This window comes from Rhinatrema bivittatum, chromosome 4 (genome assembly GCF_901001135.1).
Source record: "Rhinatrema bivittatum chromosome 4, aRhiBiv1.1, whole genome shotgun sequence".
NCBI classification, from domain to species: Eukaryota; Metazoa; Chordata; class Amphibia; order Gymnophiona; family Rhinatrematidae; genus Rhinatrema; species Rhinatrema bivittatum.
This window is the reverse complement of record NC_042618.1, coordinates 365,099,455-365,120,139: the sequence shown is the minus strand read 5'-3', so window position 1 is coordinate 365,120,139 and position 20,685 is coordinate 365,099,455. Positions and strand designations below refer to the sequence as shown.

Here is a 20,685-nt window from a genome sequence, read left to right as displayed (position 1 = left end):
GACTCTAAAGTTCTTCCAGTTTGTACATCTTATTTTTGGTGTAGTTTGATCCTTAAGTCTTGTATATCTTTTGTCAGATTCAAAGACCATCATGCCCGTCAATCCTGCCTGTAAATAACGAAGACGGATGATACACCCACCCAACTGTTTCTTAGGCAAAGGTCTTGATAAGTTACACCCCAAATCATCTACCCAGACTAAATGCACTTCTGGTATTCAGGATTCTCTCTTCACCATGCTGTTTGATCTACTACTTTAAATATCAAAGTCAGCAAAAGCCATTATCCAACAGTGCAACAAGCAAGGCATTAGTACTGTATCTATTTTAAATCAAACAAGGTAGATGAATGCAGAAAAAGACCACTTGGAACATCCAGTCTGCCCAATTATCTTTGTCTACACTATGGATGTTTCCAGTCGTAGAAGCTTAGAGGATATTGATCCTCTATTGCATCTTCCTATCCTGAGGAGATGAGAATATAAGTCCCCAATGCTTAATGCGACACCCAGGCCCTCCAGCTCCTTGTTTTACCATCAAACTTTGTAATAATCCAAATAGCTACCAAAACTAGTGAGGTTGTTGCTAGAACAACCTGCTGCCTATGTCCCTGGCCAACACCAACCTTCAGGCATCAAGTTAGTTGACACTAGGAAGTTGGAGCCTACTACTTTCCATTAAGTTACCTACAAGTAGAGAAGAATGGATAAAAGTTAAAAATAAATAAATAAAACAGTATAGTAAATGGAGTGAAAATATTCAGGGATGTAGTAAAAAACTATTGTACTGGTACAAGGTGTTTAGCAATGATACAGAAGCTGCCATTATCCAACAGCAGGGCGGCCCCCTCGTCTACAATTATCAAGTACTACAAAGTATCCAGATAGCCATAAATTAAACTGGTCAAACTAACAGCAATGGCCGATAGGTATTTCTAGAATGGAAAGAAGATGCCTACTTTTTTTGTGTCCAAAGCATAACAGGCACACTGCTATACAGCTCCAACAAAGAAGGTACCATCTTGACTGAGCAGTATTTTCACTTATTAAATATGGCTTTAAATCCAGAAATTCTGAATTAGCTACAGTTTCATCACATTCCATTTACTCTTTGCATGAATAACGTTTAACATCCCATTCATCAACACAGTGGGAAGCCCTGGGTGCACCAGCAGCTCCTTCCTAATCAACCCATGGAAGTGGACAGGAACATTCAAGATGGTTACTCATGACGCTGCATTTATTAGCAGTTTTAGAAACAGAAAATGATAGCAAATAAAGACAAGGACCATTGGAATTAGTTTTAAACTGGGGTCTGAATGAATGTCCTGTTAATCAGGCCGATTCAGTAAAGTCCACGGGAGAGCGGACGAACGCCCTCTCTCCCGGCATGCGCACTGGCCCCTCGCCGGTGCGCGCAATGCAGTATTCAAATTAGGTGGCGCGGTAGAGAAACGGGGAAAAGGAGGCGCTAGGGACACTAGCGCGTCCCTAGCGCCTCCTTTTTGACAGGAGCGGCGGCTGTCAGCGGGTTTGACAGCCGACGGAGGGTGCACAGAAAAGCAGTTTTTACTGCTTTTCTGTGCACTTTCCCGGTGCCGGAAGAAATTAGCGCCGACCTTTCTGATAGTAAAATGTGCGGCTTGGCTGCACATTTTACTTTCTGTATCCCGCGCGCATACCTAATAGGGCCATCAACAAGCTGCAGGTTGGACGCGCGTTTTCCTCCCCTTACTGAATAAGGGGTAAGGGAAAACGCGCGTCCAATAGCAGGCTAACAGTGCGCTCCGTCAGAGCGCACTGTACTGTATCGGCCTGAATGTGATTCACTGTGCTTCTATTTTCAAAGCACCTGAAAAAGTAAGGGGCAGATTTTATAAAACTATGCGCGCACTTTTGTTTGTGCAAACAAAAGTATAACGGATTTCAATAGATACGCGCGTATCTGTTAAAATCCGGGGTCGGCGCGCGCAAGGCTGCCGTTCCCTCCGAGGCCGCTCCGAAATCGGAATGGCCTCGGAGGGAACTTTCCTTCCACCCCCCCCCCCGCACCTTCCCCTGCCTAACCCCCCCCCCACCTTTGTTGCACAAGTTACGCCTGCCCGAGGCAGGCGTAACTTGCGCACGCCGGGTCAGCCGCCTGCGCACCATGGTCCGGGGGCTGATCTGGAGGCCACAGCCACACCCCTGGAACGCCCCCGATGACGTGCCGGCCGCGACACGCCCCCCCAGGAAAGCCCCGGGACTTACGCGCATCCCGGGGCTTTGGGCGCGCCAGCAGCCTATGCAAGATAGGCTCGGCACTCGCAGGAGGGGTTTGGGGTAGGTTTTCATAGGTTACGCACGTAACCCCCGAAAACCTACCCCTAAATGAATTGTTTTCCTTTTTAGGTAGCTTCAGTGTGGTGATATTAATCAATAACTCGACTAATTACTTTCTATATACACTGAGTTTTGCACCTTCACCACATTCATCCATGAAATATCTACTATAGCAACCTAAAGGAATATGCTCATGAGCTGAGAACGCCCCCTACTGGAAACAAAGAGGAACACCCAGGAACAACATCTTCACACAACTATTCTCTCAATTGACTTAAAAGCGACAAGCTAATGATTTTGTCTAACAGTTGAATTAATAAGTCAAAAATAGAATTGAATGGTATTGTAAATAATGTATTGTCTGTCAAAAAGCAGAATAAAGACCTCTTCCTTTCACAGGCACTAGCATTATGGACTTTTTTTTGCAACCTAAGGAGGTAATTTTCAAAAGACTTTATGCATGTAAATGGTCTTTTCAAAATTGCTACTTTTACGTGCATAACTCCTTTCAAAATTCACTCCATAGAGCTAAATTGTCAAAAGGTTCTGTGTAGGTAAATTGACTTGAAAATTGCTACAATATGCTACTTTTACACTATTATCTCCTAATCTTTCACTAAATTTTTCTATTGCTACTAACAAGATCTCTCATAAGCAGCTCATTTTTCTTCTGCAAAAAAATCCTTAAGCGGGAAGTGTGCTAAAGGTTTCCAAAGTCATTTTTCAGGGTTGGCCCGGAGGATCAATGGCAGGGCTCTGCAGTGCTATGTAGAAGTACCTGGGTCAGATCTGCTCCTTGGGCTAGCTGGGGCTGCAGTGAGACAGCATTCATAGCCCCTGGGAAGGGAGTCCCAGTGATACACATCACCGTGATGAAAATATTCTTTTTTTATGTTCCGTGATGACTTTTACCAACAGGTGAAAGGCACTGCCATGGGTGCTTGTCTGCAGCCCAGTTTGAACAAACTTGCATGTCTACCTCCCCATTTTTTGTGAGAGCATGGAAGTGCTTTATAGATGATTTCTTTATCATCTGGACTGGATTATTTGGATGGGATCAAAAGTATTTTTGCAAATTCATTGTATGGCTGAGTGGGGGCCTCAACTTACACAATGCACACTAGTTTTTCAGCAATATCGTTTCTGGATATATTGATTTTTGTTACTTCACTAGGTTTACAAACATCTCATTTTAGAAAGGACTTCAACAGGAATAACCTTTTATCATATCGGAGTCCTCATCGAAAAGCTCTGAGAGATAATATACCAGGTGGACATTTTCTTCATCTTTGTCCTCGTTACCTCCTCTGGAAGGGCAACCCATGAATCCACCACCCTTTCCATGAAGAAATGCTTCCTGACATGGAGCTTCATATTATGACCTCCTGCTCTACAGTTTTCTTTCCATCGAAAAAGGTTTGATTAATACCTCTATTTTTAGTAGTTATTAGAAGATGTGACACTGGTAGTATTAAACTATTACATATTTTGTGTACAATTTTTGTTTGAAATTCTATTTAATAACCAGCAATTGCACTGCTCTAATCATTGAGACATTTTTTGATGTCTTATTTCAGCTGGTGACCAGAACATCTTGTTGGCTACCAAATTTTTGGAGATGCATATATGTACATTATATGCATCTCCCAAGGAATTCTGAGATGACTATCTTTGTAAAACTGAAATCCCCATACAAAAATAGGTTGATGTATTCCACACATACAGGCCTATTTCTGTGTATGTTATACATTTATACACTTCAGTAACTATCAAAAATAAAACATGCCTCTGAGGGGTTTGTAGTCTTTCCTAGTCTCACTTTTTCATCCTAGTCCTTATGTATCTTCTTTATCCATCTCTGCTTCCCCTTCCACTTCTCATGTTTCATTTTGCTCTTCTCTTCCTTCTCTAACATCTTTCAATTCTGCCCATCTGGCAGAGGGGAGGATGATCACCTCCCCCTCCCCATAGAGAAATGAGAAGCTAGGAGAGGAGAGGATGATCACCTTCAACCCCCCTTCACAGAGTACAAATCTGGCACAGCACCATAGGAGACTGGGAGGCAGTCTGGGGAAGAGGCTGTGCTGCAAAGCTTTATTTCCCCCTCCCCTTCTATTTAGGCTCCTGCTCTACCATGGAAAGGTGTATCTAAAATGTCTAAAATAAACAAAACACTCATCGTGCCACAGAAACGTCTTTCTGTGTGCAAGTAGAATTCTAACAAATCCAAACACACAGAGCGGGGTTTGGGAACTTTTTCATCCTTCTGATCAGACTTTAGGTGAGCCAGAGAGCTGTACCCAAGATTCCTAAAGCCTACAGCCTTACGTGCACGCTTTGTTCAGCCCAAGACCATAGGCCCACAGATAGCTCATTCTTCCAATTTCCTCACAGCTTGCCTCCATGTGTATTCCAGGGAAAAAAAACTCCTCCCCCATGTGAAATCAATTCGGCATAATGGAAAAAAAAAAAAAAAAGTTACCCCTGACTTCTCTAAATGTATTTTTCATAGACATTTGATGTTCCGCTTTTTTACCAAATAGCCACAAGGTGGATTACAAACAAAAGTTAATTATAATTGCAATTGGATCTTAGATTACAATAATCACAGGATTCATAAGGGTAGAGTCAAGAGGAGTAGAAAGAGGCAGAATATTCACAATAGTGAGGACTGTGGTAAAGCATGTCCAATGGACTTGTCTGCAGGTAGTGTTAAATGGTAGGGGTGGAGCAGGAATTAGAATAATGGGAGCAACGCAGGCTTCAGTAGACATTTGATAAAGAAGTTAGGGCAAAGCCCTTGGATTAGATGGGTGTCTCGTGATAGGAGCTGGTAGTTTTTGCAATGAGGGTGTCTATTTTGGAGCCTATATAAAGGCCTGGGGGAACAGCTATGCCTGGACTTGCTTTCTGAAGTCTGTAAATCTAATGTATGATGATCAGGTTTACAATGCGCCTTCTTCCCAAACATGGAATTAAAATGGTTTATTTAACAATACATGACAATCTGTTTTATCCTGGAATAAGCACTTTTTCTTAGAATCCAACTTCAGCATCATATGCATGCCTTTTCCCTCTAAAATCTCTGAAGTTCTTTGGGGTAGCATATAGGTCAGAAAGTTCACAGTATTTCTGTGGAGGGCACTTACCCCATGCCTTGCTTAAACGCCTCAATCAGTTCGTTCTTCTTATTCTGGTCTTCCACCCAGTAGACACTTGGAATTACAAACTCTGATATCACCCGGCATTCAGGGCAGGATCTGTAAAGGAGGGGTAAAACCTGGGTAATGCATATTTACAGTTTCAACTACTTTTTATTGTTTATTTCAAATGTCAAAAGGTTCTATACTTTAAAATTTCAAAGTCCTCGGAAAAATAAAAAGTTAAGTTTGGGGAATCAACTTGTATAAGCTTTATTTCATCCTCTTCACTGTAGAGTGTTGTATACACTGATGTAAAACAGCTCTACCCAAAGCCTGGCACACAGTTATAGGTACAAGCAAAATAAACTGGAAGTGTTCACACTAAAACTAGATCTCTTTTGGAGTTAAACCGGAAATGTTCTTATGCCGTCCATTTCAGACCAGGAAGAATGAGCACATCTTCTCCGCAAGTCACACACAGCCACAGATCGGACTACAAATGTGATTTCTCTTATTTGTTTTTCTAAATAAAGTTTATATCCGTCTGATAAATTCAATTTAAAAATACAAATAAGAGAAAACACATTTTGTAGTTTCACCTATGGCTGTGTGAGATTTGTGGAAAAGATGTGCTCATTCTGCATAGTCTAAAACTCACACCAATACCAGATCCTTCATCTGCACCCTTGCCCCACTCATAATAGCTGACAGTGAAATAAAAGAATAATAGAGCTGCAGCTGTCTCGGCTCACATACTAGCAGGGAGCTTCCCCCTCTGTCTGAACTGAGATATTCTCCTTCCTTCATGATTCAGGACTCGAATGCAGAAGGTGCCTTGCAGGTAAGGACTCCTCACTAGATTCGGGCTCCTCTGGCAGTACAGAGTCATTCTTACACTGAAGGCCAGCACCAATCCTTCCTTTTGTCTTTCTAAAAATTTCTCATTAGCATGAAACAGTTTTATAAAAGTGTGCACAGCTGCAATGCTTTACTTTACACTTAAAAGAATAATTACTTTTAAAATATACCAAAATGACAGGCTGTGTGTGTTTTATTTCTTATTTCTTTAGATTTAGCTCACGCCTTTTCATCAGTAGCACAAGGTGAATTACATTCAAGTACAGTAAGTATTTCCCTGTCTCCAGAGGGCTCACAATCTAACTTTCAAAGTATAAAAGCATAGCTTTAGGAGTGGGAACAAACATTCAAAAGGTCCTTAGAATCTATAGCTATGGATTTTAAGAAACTTCAGGATAATCTATGAAAGATAATTTTCATCAAACTGTTCACCCTGATAGCAACATAAGAAGCAGAGCAGAACAGTAATTGGCAAAAAAGGGATGAAGCCTGGAAGAACATCTGGACTTACTTTATGACTGGATTCTCAAACTGCTTTGCACACCTCCACTTCCTGATGCAGGATAGGCAGTACGTATGATTACAGTTGGAAAGGATCCCAAACCGCCTCTCAGAGGCCGAAGGTTTATCATACACAACCTCCATGCAGATACTGCAAACCTTCTCCTGACTTGCCTGAAAGGCAAATGCTTTCTCCATCTCATGCTCAAAGGATGCCATGCACATCTACAAGAGAAATGTTGGCAGAAAAACACAATGCAGAGTGTTACTCAGGTCACTGCACCTTCTCATCTCATCTGAATACCAGCCTTTGGTGCACCTGATGGCAATGCCTGTATAGGACAAATCAGCAAAACAGAAATTCAATGCTAGCTCAAAAACTAAATTAGGCCACCAATTTTCACTTTTAGGTATCAATGTGACCACCAAGCTTCTGAGGCAGTGTGGCAAAATCCAATGGATATTTGGTCAATAGCAACCACCAAAACTGATCTGGTGAGCAGTTTAACATCCATGGGAGAGATAACCAAAGTTCAGAGATTTCTGTGGCTCTGATGATAACTATGGTATAGTAGATTGATGTTACACTGGAAACTAGCATGGTAAAGAGTGTAAGAGGACCAGACCGGGAGGGGGGGGGGGGGGGGGGGCGGGGAAGAGAGCGAGAGCGAGTTGTGTTGTTGAAGCCATTGGTACAGCTACAGAAAGCAATTTCTTCCAAAAGCCATTTACCTGGGTAAAAAGGCTTTTTGAAAAACTGCCTACTCACCATGCAACTAAAAAAAAAACAAAACAAGTGTACACACTGTGGAACACGCACTTAGTTTTACCAGCAATGTGTAAAGGCATTCCCAGGAGCGGCGTTAGGCTGAGGGAGGCAACAAGTGAAGTTTTGCACTTTCAAAACCACAAGCATTTTCCACAGAAATAAAACCACCCGCAAGAAAAGTGAATGCAAATCTCTGCCAGTATTTTTTCCTGGGGCAGTTTTCAAAGGGAAAGCATGCTCGTACATTCTCTTTGAAAACTGGTGCAAAGGCTGTGGAGACAAAATACTTGCAGACATTACTCCTAGGTGGGAAGGTTTGAAAATTGCCCACGTAAAGGATATCTGAACCTTACACACATGCACAATTTCATGTGCTAACTTACTGTTTCCTCTAACATTCATTAATCTAGCTAGCATCAATAAAAACAGATTCCTTCCTGCTATGCCTAATAGACAAGTCGTTATTGAACATGAGGATCTATTTCCACATTATAGAAATTTCTGTAACAAAGGTAAGTAGGGCACAGAAGAGTCAGCACATTTGCTTGAGATCCAACTGGAGGACAAGTGCCACTGCTAGGGTGGCTCACGTTAGCACACAAGTAGTACTGAAGGTAGAGCTGGATTAAGACTATCTTGGGGCCTGTGGAATAATCTTTTTGAAACTTCCTCCTCCATTTTTCATGAATGCAGGCACAATTACATAATATTCAAGCATGCCAAGAAGATTATGATTAGCTCAACTGCAGAACTGTTAACATTGACCTGCATCTTTCTGATCTCCTCACTCTGCAGATACAACTCTTTAATATGGTGTGGCATTCATTTAAAAAAGGACTGATTAAAGAATTGCTTGCCTCAACCTTAAAATTAAAGTTTACCTCACCTTAACAATGTTTGCTTTGTCTTAAAATTAAAGTTGGTCAAGCCAATGGCACCTAAAACTCATTTACTCAAGACTGACAACGGAGGACCAGTCCAATAGCAATGCAATATGAAAAATATGGGTCCAATTTCTGGTCAGGTCTTTCTAGGACAAGTGGAGATGCTATGGAGATAGTGTTCACAGCCCCAGCAGGGGAGGGGGCAGTTTTAGCCACAATGCATCACCTCACGGCCACGCTTAATATCCACAGTAGCTTGGCTGGTGGACCCTGGCCAAGGGAAATATAAAACAGAGGAGGGAGAGCAGGAAAACCCAGGCTTGTTGTAAATGGCACTTTAGCTGAATAAAAGACTAGTTCTGATAGAACTGGAAGCCCAATGAGGAGGAGGAAAGTGCTTGATCAAAAAAAAAGAAAGACTGGATCATAGACCACACAAAGAATTTCCCACTGTGGGACTCCAAGCAGAGAGCAGCCTATTTGTGTTTTTGGAAGTCGAGCGTTTCTCGGTGGATTGGCCTGCTCACTTCTGGGATGCTTCCCTTCTGTACCTTTTCTCAATCTATCAAAAGGATTTACTGAGACTCAAAACCACCAACCCCAAACTGTTTTCATATCTGTACACAAAGCAGAGCAATGAAACACTTCTTGTTTCTTCCAACTTTCCCCCCACTATGTTCATGTGCGATTTAGACTTATTTCATTCTCCCTATCAATAATATGCTTCAGACCTGCAGCAGCCAATCAATCATTTCTGATGTCCGACCCCCAAATTAGTTAAGGCTTCAGTCTGCCCCAGCTGAAAAGTTCAACCTTCAAGAAAGCCTTTCTACCTAGGAGACAGACTCATCCTGAGAAATTCATTTTTGGGAGACAAGGACGACGACACAAGGGTAAAATAAAAGTATAAAGGCCACATAGGATTGGTCTCATCAGGCCCTGAATAACTAACATCTGGAGAAGACATGTTCCAAGGGACATGGCTTCCTTTTTTTTACCTTTTCGTGCATCTTCCTCTGCTCCTGGTCAAAGGGGTGCAGGACTTGCAGCTCACAGATCTCACACACATCCCCATGCAGATAAAGGCAGCTGTCGCCATAGTGGCACGTGCCAGCGGCTGCAAATGGGCACAGCTGCTGGGCATCAGAATAAGAGCTTGCAGCTTCTACCTCCTCAAGCCCACTCCGGATAGCTTCCAAATAGGAGTGAGGCTTCAGCCCCACACTCTCGCTCTGGTCACTGCAGCAGCCAGGAATACAAGCAGGGCTGGGCGAGGTTGCCTCTTCAGTCGAGCCACACAAATCTTTAAAAAAAGTCCATACACAAAAGAGAAAATACAAAAGAGAAGCAGAGATCACCAGGAGGAAATAGTCTTCCAATACACTGATTGATATTTGAAAGTATATTTTTGTTTAGTGAATTTAGACACTTTCTGTAAGGGTGGGATTTTGTTAAACCTTTTTTATGCTAATGGATTTTTTTTTTTTTTTTTTTTTAAGATATTTTGCATAAGCTATTGTACTTGTAATACAACTTAGGTGTCCTTCAGTTAGGGAGATGGAAAGATGGTATATAAAAGTGAAAAGTTAAATATACTTCTGATTACCAATCACCTGGATAGTGGTGAAATCATTTTCGTTTGGGGCAGCATTATTGTTCCAAGTTCCAAACTTACTAATTCAACCACGAGTGCTGCCTTAGGCAACAAATGTTTATTTGAAAGTACTAACAATGAAATACAGAATCCCCACTCTCCAAAAATATGTTGCATAAAAGATAATTGATGTTCAAATACATGAGCAATACAATACCTGAACCACCCAAAGACAACAGATGTGAAGTTAGCTCACAAGAAAGAAACAATTCTGTAACAATTTATTTATAATTGGAAAAAGGTATTATGAAGATTTCGATTACACAGATTTTAACATCAAGATGGAAAAAGAGGAGAGTCATGTGCTGATGGCCAGTTCAGTCATCATCCCGTTAACTAATGAATGCAATGCCGAAAAGATCTAAATACTGGTTCCCCTCCATTTTCTTACTTTCTAAGGAATGAAGATAAGCAAAAACAAAAACTACCTTCCTCATCATCTTGCAAACCAAGTGATAAAAAGTCCATCTACTGATGCACAGAAGAATCTGACTCTATCCACCCTTATACAGGCTAAAATAGTATTCACCATATAACAGTAGCAGCCACTATCATCCATCTCAGATTGCTTTCACTTCTCTCTTGCTTCATAACTCGGATGGTATTAAGTAAAGTCTCCAACTCATGAGACTATTTCCTAAATGCAGCAGGAGGTTTTTTTTGGGTTTTTTTGCATGTTCTGATGTGATGCTAGTGCACATAAAGTCACTGCTCTGAACCAAATCCAGTAGGAAATTCCCTTAAAAAATACAGCAAACCCAGCTAGTAAATGGTGATATCCACAATGAAACACTGTCTGCCATCTCTCAAAGGTGAGGAGTGAAGTTGTGGCAGAAGACTATCCAGGAAACAGATAGCACTCTCCCTAGAACCCGCATGCATAGACCTGAGGGAAGAACAACAAGGCCCATGCTGCCAAATGATACCCAAGGCATATTCTAAACATCAGGGATACATCCTTCAGTTTATTACGTGGCTATCACCAGCAGAAAACCTGAAAGTTGTCTTACTTATTCTTTTTAAGAGCCTTTATTAGCATATGAGAAACATGTCAATCCCACAGCAGTTCATATCAATTGATAATGCAACACTTCTTTTCTGATGCACTATGAGATATCTGCATGCATACATATACTGATACCAACTTGGCACAAAGAGTGTCCAGTTACACGATGCCTTGATGTATTTCGAGGCACAAGGCAAAGCTGAATGCTTTCAACCATTGAACAGTGTCTAGATCACATGGTTGAAAACACAGAATGAAGATGCAGTGGGTCTCTGAATTGTTATTTTTGATATAAATATTGACAAGACTGACCAATAAACTTTGTGGTTTATTAAGTTTTTTTTCATTGCTGTTCAGCACCAAGGTTTAGACAGCTTCTGTGACAGCCAGCCACAATAAAATTAATCAAAAAATGCATTTAACATTTCTGGGGAAAAAAAATGTTAAATTTACCCAGACTTCCAATTAGTACTGCTGTTTGATATGCCCTACATCAAACTCTTCTGCTGCCTAATCAGAGATTGTTCCCGCGCAGATTATCTGGCCTGATCTATAAGATGATTTCTCATAGCCTGACAGCAAACCTCATCCAATACACAGACTCACATTCAGATGTCTATAGCAGAGGTTGGCAATTCCAATCCTTCAAGGGCCGCAAACCAGTCGGATTTTCAGGATATCCCTAATGAATATGCATGAGAAAGATTTGCATGCACTCTGCCTCAGTTTTATGCAAATCTATTTCATGCATATTCATTAGCGATATCCTGAAAATCTGACTAGTTTGCAGCCCTTGAGGACTGGAATTGTCCACCCCAGTCTACAGGCACATGCCCAACAACTGTCCCCTAGTACAAGAAGCTAAATATACAATATAATACAGCTATCAAAATGTGTGCACTACAGCAAGAAGAAAAAAAAGCATTTAAAACAGAAGAGAGAAGTAGAACGAGGACAACAACTTGCTATTCCAACTCACTTCTATCCCTGAGTACCAGTGTCTTCTTTTCTCGCCTCCCAGATTCGGTCTTGCTTTTAATGACAGGTGGCGTGGCCTCGGGTAGGGGAACGGGGTTCGGGAAAGCTGGAGGAGGAAGACCAGATGGTACAGAATTCACTGAAACACCAGCTGCAGGATGTGGTCGAATGTGATCATACCTGAGAAAGAACAGATAACAGATAAGCTGGCAAGAATTCCAAGGGGAGCTTTGTAGGCTCCACTGTACAAAATCCAGGATTCTATAAAGGCACTGCTATAGCTGAATTCTGGGCCAAGCCCTGTTAGTGTAATAAATATTACTCGCTTAAAGCGCCCCTCTGCCTTATGGGGGCAATTTTTAAAGACCGTGCATATGTGCCTCCTTTTGCTTTGAAACTAGCTGCTGGTACAAAGTGCGTGTCATCACTTGCACTGGCTTTCACTGCAAGTAGAATTTCGCTGGACAAGTAAGCGCAAAGATAGGAAAAGGCCATCAACGCACATACTTTCCCTCCTCTGACCTAAGCAAGCCCTCCCGGAAACGCTTCCCCTCAATGCATTGTGCAACAATATGCAAACTTTCAGCTGTGTTGAAGGACGGTAATTTTCAGACAGCCAATTAACACAGGTAAAACATTTTATCTTCATAAATCACTGTTAAAATTAAACGTCTACATGGATCCTTTTTATATTTTAAAGCGCAGACTAAGAGGAACACATGGAACACCCAGACACAGATTGCCACATTTCCCAATAGTGGCATATTCCCAGATTACTAGAAGGAGATGAATGTCAGGGTAAATTCTGCTATGCACACCTCAGTGGTGGTAGGGGGGAGTTTGAGGTGTCAGTTTTCCCATAGGCTCTTATAAGAAAATTACCTCTACAGTGCTGCAGGGCTAAGTCTGGTCCCCACATCATTACTCTTCCTCTATGTATGGCACTGATGGGAAGAAGGGAATTATATAATTTTTTTTTTTTTTTTTTTAATACTTTTAAAATTATCCAACTTTTCCCTGGATAGAGAGAGAGGGCAACTCCTGGAGCTTGCCACTGGGATTTAGTATCAATGGCAAAAACATTAAGAAAAATCCTCAGAGCAGACACACCATTATAAAGTAAATAGATAAAAAAAAAAAAAATAAAAAATAAAAAATGCTTTCCTTTGTCTCAATTTATGTTGTGCTTTCCTAAGAACACTGAATTATAATTTTATTATATATGATGCTGTCCAGGTCTTGAGCATTTATCTGAGAAGCTGCACTATAAAACAAAATTGCTGTTGCTATCTCATTTTTGCAAATTCACACTTCTCTCATTGCTAGGCGCCTTCAGAATCAGTAGAAGGCATCTCCCTTGCTATCAGAGTAGAGACTTCTAAAGATCTTGGTACCTTTTAGGAGGCATTGTAACCGTTCCAGATTAAGGGGCTCACTTGTAATAATTCTATTCTATTATCGGCTGCATTATGTCTTTCTGTAGCCTACAGACTATACTTAGCAGTGCTGGCTAAAGTGATTGAGGAATATGGAATTAAGCATCATAGATCTGCAGAAGACATATAGCTTATTGTCAGCTGGAAGACATTACGAATCTGAACTATGTCTGGAGGCTGTATTGAGATAGCTCCATTGACATAGGCTCAAACTGAATCCCAGGAAATCCATAGTTCTGTGGCTGATATGAAGAAATAAACCATTTATTTAGTTCATGCCTTTTCGTTAGAAGCTCAAGACAAGTTACATTCAGGTATCATATGTATTTCCCTATCTCCAGAGTGCTACATTCTAAGGGTCTCATTAACTGGATTATTGTAATTTGTACTAAAGGCTGCCTAATAACATTAAACAAACATTTACAGTTACCTCAAAAGACCGTTGCCAGATTTCTTGCTGGTAAGAAAAGGTATGATCTAATCACCCCCATCTTACACAGATATCATGTATTCCCAACTGAAGTTAAATCTAAATTTAAGATCCTTTGTCTGGATGTTTGCAATATAGCATCCAGGAGTTAGATGCAGATCGATTGTTCAGCAGGGTAGTGCTCGGTGAGGTTTGCTGTGCAGCTGAATAATACTTACATTGCTTATTTTCAATATACCTAAGCACAAGTGCACCCTCTGAATCTTCCCCACCGAGGATGATGTAGACAAAGGTCCTACTGATAGCTTTGTGAACCCTGTTTGAGCAGGATAAGGTGGGGCTTCTGGGCAGTGGGATCGCTTCCCTGGGCATAGAGGGTCCCAGCATGTTGAGGTCCCTCTGGTGGAGCCTGTGGCCGTATTATAGGAGGCCCCGGTTGCATGTGGACGAAGGTATGCAGACCTTTGAAGAATTCCACCCAGGAGATAGATGCTGGGTCTAGACTACGGGGCGCCGTGTCCCTGGGGAGCCCCATTTGAGGGGGGGAGGGGTCCCGCTGTGCAATGCTAGGTTCAGCGTACTGCTCAAGAGGCTGGAGCCCGGTACCGGCTGGGGAGGGCCATGAGTTGGATCCCCTAGGGCCTCGTCGCACTGTATACACAGGGCCGTGGCCTCCTCATTCTGTGCAGTTCTAATGTGGCATGCTGGGCAAAGGCCCTGAGCTTTGAGTTTATTTTCCGGTGGTGCCATGGCTTGTGCGCGCTCAGGGAGATGTGTGTGCTGTTGTACGCACAGGCCGAAGTTACGCACCCAGCACAATAAGCGCATGACTATGCGCGTCACTTGTGCGTGCGACGTTGTGTGCACATGATATTTGTGCGCACAGCTCGCCTCTGTGCACACGGATCGAAACGGCGGACAGGGCAGGAACAGAGCAAAATGGTGACAGCGACCAAGCGGACAATATGGCGACCACCTCTGAGGGTTTCCACGTGGGAAGACCCTTGGATCTGACCGGGGTCTAACCCTGCTAGGGCAGATCAACCTGGTGGCACTGGTCCCAGCTGGTGACCTGTGCGCCTCCGCGAGCTTCAGAGACCGGAGACTTTTAAATAGATTTCTACCTTACCTTGTCTCGGCGCTTCCCGGTCTCGTTCCAGGCGATCTCCGGCTGCGGTGGGAGAGGGAAAATACCTTCACCGCCGCGCTCGAGATTGCACCTGCTGCCTCAGCCTCACCCGATGCCAGGGGCTAGGTCCCCGCCGAGGGTTGGCCACCGGACCGAGGCTTACCTCCGAGGGATCATGGAAATCACCTTGGGAAATCTCAACTGGGGGAGGGACCCAATGGGTGTCACCGCAGGAGAGTGGGGCTCGTCTGTAGAGGTAAGATTTCTTATTTTGGTTTTCTTTGGTAAAATTACTCTAACGCTGTGCGAGTGTGCATAGAGTCCCTAACTGCTATGGAGATGGAAAATACTGAAGAGCTGCACTTCCTGCAGGGGTATATGTACTAGGGCTGACGTCAGATTGAAATCTGATCCGTCTCCAACTGCTATCAGGAGTACACTATACCCATTGGTCCTGAGTCCATCTGCTACATGCTAGGAAAATAGTAATTTCTCTTTCCTCTGCACTTAGACAGGACAATCCTCACCACTGGGATGTACCAAAGCAACTCCTGAAAAGGGTAGGAGGCTGCCCACAGTCTCTTAAACACTGCACACGCAAAAGCAGCATCCTCCTGAGCCCTAACGTACAAGCAATATGCTTGGAGAAAGGGTGTACGGAGGACATCGCTGCTCAGCACATCTTGACAGGAGACAACAACCGAAGCTCTGCCCACAAAATCCAACTGAGTCCTAGTGGAATGCACCCTAACCTGACTAGGTAAAGGGAGATCTGCATCTACACAGGCAGCCGTAATGACTTCTTTCAACCAATGGGCTATAGTTGCCCGTGTCACCATTTCACCTTCTTTACTAACAACATGGAGCACAAATAGTCGATCAGACTTCCTGAAAGAGCGAGTAACCTTCAAGAACTGCACTAGATGCTGCTTGACATCCAAGACATGCAACAGACGATAATCACGCTCATCTACATCCCTGTTCAGCATTTTCGGAGAAATAAACTTATTCAAATGAAACTTTACCTTCCTTTTTGCCAAAAGTGGTTTCACAGTCCTAAACTGTACCACACCCCCAGAGTCATTCATAGAAATGGCTCACAGAAAGAAAGAGCTTGCAGCTTGGAGACCCATCGTGCTGAACAGATTGCCTCAAGAAATACTGTTTTCAAGGTGAGCAGCTGCAAAGACAGACTACGCAGTGGCAAAGATGCAGGACCCTCCAAAAAACGCAAGACTAGATTAAGATCCAAAAGAGGCATAGTGAACCACAAAGAAGGACATAGATGCTCAACTCCCTTCAAAAACCTGGATGGGAAGATAGGGTCTCACCATTAACTCACCCCCTATAGCAAGCGAGAGCTGCTACCTGCACCTTCAGAGTATTAAGGGCCTTTAACCAAGCCCTCTTGCAAAAATTCCAATACCAGTGGAATTTCAACATTGAGCGGATGAGAACCACACTCTTCACACCTAGCTCACAAACACTCTCCAAACTCTAACATAAGCTAAAGATGTAGAAAATTTCCTGGCCTGGAGCAAAGTGGAAATCACTGCTGAAGCAAACCAACACTTCAGCAACCAAGCCCTCCTCAAAGGCCAAACCGTAAGAAAACTGACCCGGATCGTTATGCAGTATGAACCCCTGATGCAATAAATCCTCTCTGAGTAGTAGTTCGAGGACTGTCCACTGAAAGCCTCAGAAGATCGGCATACCATGGCTTCTGGGGCCAATTTGGAACCACCAGAAGTACTGTTTTGGTCTAACTTGCAATCTTCCGAATGACCCTGCTTATCACTGTAGGCAATCAACATCCCACTCTGTGGCCAAACCTGAACGAGTTCATCAATGCTCAGCACTTTTGGATCCCTTCTCAGATTGAAGAACTATGGTACCTTCATGCTGCCAGAGGTTGCCAGCAAATCCAGGTACAGGCGACTCCAGCACTTCACTGAGTTGAAAGGCTTTGTCTGCCAATTTCCACTCTCCTGGGTCCAAGACCTGCCTACTGAGGAAGTCAGCTCTTACACTGTTCTTCCCAATAATGCGGGAGGCGAATATTTCCAGAGAGATGCTGTTCTGCCCACAGCATGAGCACATCTATTTCCATTCACACCTATTGGCTTCTGGTTCTGCCGTGATTAATGTAGGCTATCATCATGACACTGTCTGACATTCTTACCACCTCAGCTTCTAGTCACTCGACAAATCGCAAGCATGCCAGTTGAACCGCAAGTGCTTCGAAATGATTGATGGTCCAGTGCCACTCCTCGGCATTTCAGCGACCTTGTGCCACCAGCTCTTGACAGTGAGCTCCCCAACCCAGAAGGCTCGCATCTGTATTAAGCACTAACCAGTTTGATGTCTCCAAGGAAACCCCCTTCCTGAGGTGATCCGCTTGTAACCACCACTGCAACTGGACATTTACCTCCTTTGGTGAATGGAGTCTCACTGTGTACTCTTGGGACTGCGGATTCCACTGGGAGAGTGTCACGTTTCCACCAGTCCCATCCCTGAAAGAGCCTTCCTGGCCACTTGCAAACTCAATTAGAAGTTCTCTGTAATGTCATAAAGTTCAAAAGTCTGGCCCCATGGGCCTAACTGCCACCTCCCACTGTATCTCTCGGGGTATTTTCCTTGTCCCTTCAGATACAACCACCCGCCTGGCAGTTCTCCTAGTAAAGTATCCTTGCAGTAAATCCAAACAGAAGCTCTTATATCCCCGAGCTCAGCTTCTTTGTGATAACTGTTGCCGTCCTTCTTCACGTGGTCGGGGAATATCCAGAATCAAAGTCTCCCAGAACAAACAGGTAGCCCAGTCCTTCCTCCTCAGTCCCCGGCAGGAGACTGACTCTGCGGGGTTAGGGAGTCTCTTTTATACTCTGTAAACTCCTCCTCCTCCTCTGCCAGCTGATTGGTTCTGGGGAAGTCCCACCCTTAACCTCCCACACCTGTGTGTTTGTCTCTATGGTTACAGGGGAAGCCACCAGTGTATATCCTTGACTCTGTGTCACCTGGGTTTTCTTCCCCCTCCTTCTAGGCCTTTGGTTCCAGGGAGTTTTTGTTCCTGGCTTTATTCTACCTACCTGGACTGGCATAGTGACCCCGTCACAGAGAGTAACGTACACTGAAAGGGCCGCATGTGCGCCCTCGACCAAGGGACTAGGTTCAATTGGCTGCCAATCTCAGGACCTGCAAATAAGACCACATTGTTGGGCAAATAGTCCTTCTCAGGGCCTGAACTTCAGTATTTAATATAGAAACATAGAAGTGACGGCAGAAGAAGACCAAACGGCCCATCCAGTCTGCCCAGCAAGCTTTCACACCTATTTGTTTTCATAATCTGTTACTCTGACCGCTGAGGTCAGGGCCCTTATTGGTAACTTTTTGGTTCCAATTCCCTTCCACCCCCACCATCGATGTAGACAGCAGTGCTGGAGCTGCATCTAAGTGAAGTATCTAGCTAATTGGTTTGGGGTAGTAACTGCCGTAATAAGCAAGCTACTCCCATTTGTTTACCCTGCATGTGCAATTCAGCCATTGTTGGTTGTCTGAATAAAAATCCTCTTTAATTAATTCCCTCTGTTGCTGAAGCAGTGAGCTGCGCTGGATACTTATTCCAAGTCAAGTATCATGCTTAATTGATTCGGGGTAGTAGCCACCGTAACAAGCAAGCTACACCCATGCTTATTTGTTTACCCAGACTATGTAATTCATTCCTTGTTGGTTGATGCTGATATAAATCATCTTTTCTTCATTTCCCCTGCCATTGAAGGAGAGAGCTATGTTGGACGTGCATTGAAAGTGAAGTATCAGCCTTATTTGATTTGGGGTAGTAACCGCCGTAACAAGCAAGCTACTCCCCTGCTTTTTTGTGGATGCAAATCCTTTTTTCCACATTTCCTCTTGCCATTGAAGCATAGAGCAATATTGGAGTCACATTAACTGCGTGTATGTTTATTGAATAAGGATATTAATCTCCAGGTAGTAGCCGTCATTCCCGCAAGCAAGCCACCCCTTGCCTCTTCTCTTCATTCAATTCCTCTAGACTTTATGGATCCACAGTGTTTATCCCATGCCCCTTTGAAATCCTTCACAGTTTTGGTCTTCACCACTTCCTCCGGAAGGGCATTCCAGGCATCCACCACCCTCTCCGTGAAGAAATACTTCCAGACATTGGTTCTGAGTCTTCCTCCCTGGAGTTTTAAATCGTGACCCCTGGTTCTGCTGATTTTTTTGCAACGGAAAAGGTTTGTCATTGTCTTTGGATCATTAAAACCTTTCAAGTATCTGAAAGTTTGAATCATATCACCCCTGTTCCTCCTTTCCTCCAGGGTGTACATATTTAGATGCTTCAATCTCTCCTCACAAGTCATTCTATGAAGACCTTCCACCTTTTTGGTCGCCCTTCTCTGGACCGCCTCCATCCTGTCTCTGTCCCTTCAGAGATATGGTCTCCAGAACTGAACACAGTACTCCAGGTGAGGCTTCTCAATATGACTCTCTGGCAGAAACACTCTACCTTGTTCCGTATCGAATCACATGCCGAGATACTCTAGTGTCCAAGATGGCTGTAAACTGCTCTTGGCCAAGTTCACCACCCAGCCTAGCTCCTGGAGCAAGGATATCAAGATTGAGATATGCCAAGTGACTCTTCTGTACTTTTGGCCCGAATCAGTCATCCAGATACGGATGGACCAGAATGCCCTCCTTGTAAAGGCGCCGCTACCACTACTATGACCTTGGAGAAGGTCCTAGGAGATTTAGGGCAGGGCCTGAAATTGATAAGGACGTCCCAGAACAGCAAAGCATAGAAAACAATGTTCCTGGCAAATGGAAATATGTAGATAGACCTCTGACAAGTCAAGAGACATGAGAAATTCCCCAATTTGTACTGCCATTATGACGGAATGTTGAGTTTCCATTCTGAAATTATTCATAAGCAAATGTCAATTGACCCCTTTCAGATCCAAGATGGGCCAAAAAGACACTTTCTTTCTTGGGAACAAAATTAATGGAATAGCTCCCTATAATTTCTTGCAATCTGGGAACAGAAACTTCGGCCTTCAAATCCAGCCAGTCTCTTTTGCCAATCTCTTCTGCAGAGAGTTGCATGGAGAGACCATAAAGGCATCCAGAGGAATAAGGAGAAATTCTAGAGCATAACCATCCCTTACCACTTCTAAGACCCACTGCTCTGTCATAATCTGGGCCCACCTTTGAAAACAACGAGCTAGAAGCCTGCTTATCTACTGATCCACTAGGTGAGCCCCCACAACTTCATTGTGAAGATAGAGATGCTCCACAGCCCCAGAGCCTGCATCTTTACAAGGCTTCTTAGGCTGAAAGGACTGAGATCTTCTGAAGGGATGAGACTCTCTATAAGGATGAAACCAGTGGGAATCCCTGGAGCAGTCCCTCACCCTAAAAGGATGTGACACCACCTTCTTGTCCTCCAGCAATCGAGGAACCTTGGATTCACTGCAACTATTCATCATCTTCTCCAACTCACTGACGAATAAGAGAACCCTTAAAGGGTAACTTTGTGAGCTTGGACTTGGAGTAGCGTCTAACGACC

The 20,685-nt window shown here is 43.5% G+C and overlaps 1 protein-coding gene across 2 annotated transcripts in view; it reads right to left on the bottom strand.

Annotated features, from left to right (window-relative positions):
* Window positions 1–20,685, bottom strand: part of MKRN2 (makorin ring finger protein 2) — an 80,952-nt gene that overhangs the window by 33,686 nt on the left and 26,581 nt on the right. For both annotated transcript variants that reach the window (XM_029600788.1, XM_029600787.1), the window contains exons 3-6: window positions 12,114–12,292; window positions 9,473–9,777; window positions 6,832–7,046; window positions 5,469–5,579 (exon numbers count right to left, since the gene is read on the bottom strand). In XM_029600788.1, the coding sequence (XP_029456648.1) occupies window positions 5,469–5,579; window positions 6,832–7,046; window positions 9,473–9,777; window positions 12,114–12,292 (810 nt within the window). The remainder of the gene's footprint in view (window positions 1–5,468; window positions 5,580–6,831; window positions 7,047–9,472; window positions 9,778–12,113; window positions 12,293–20,685) is intronic.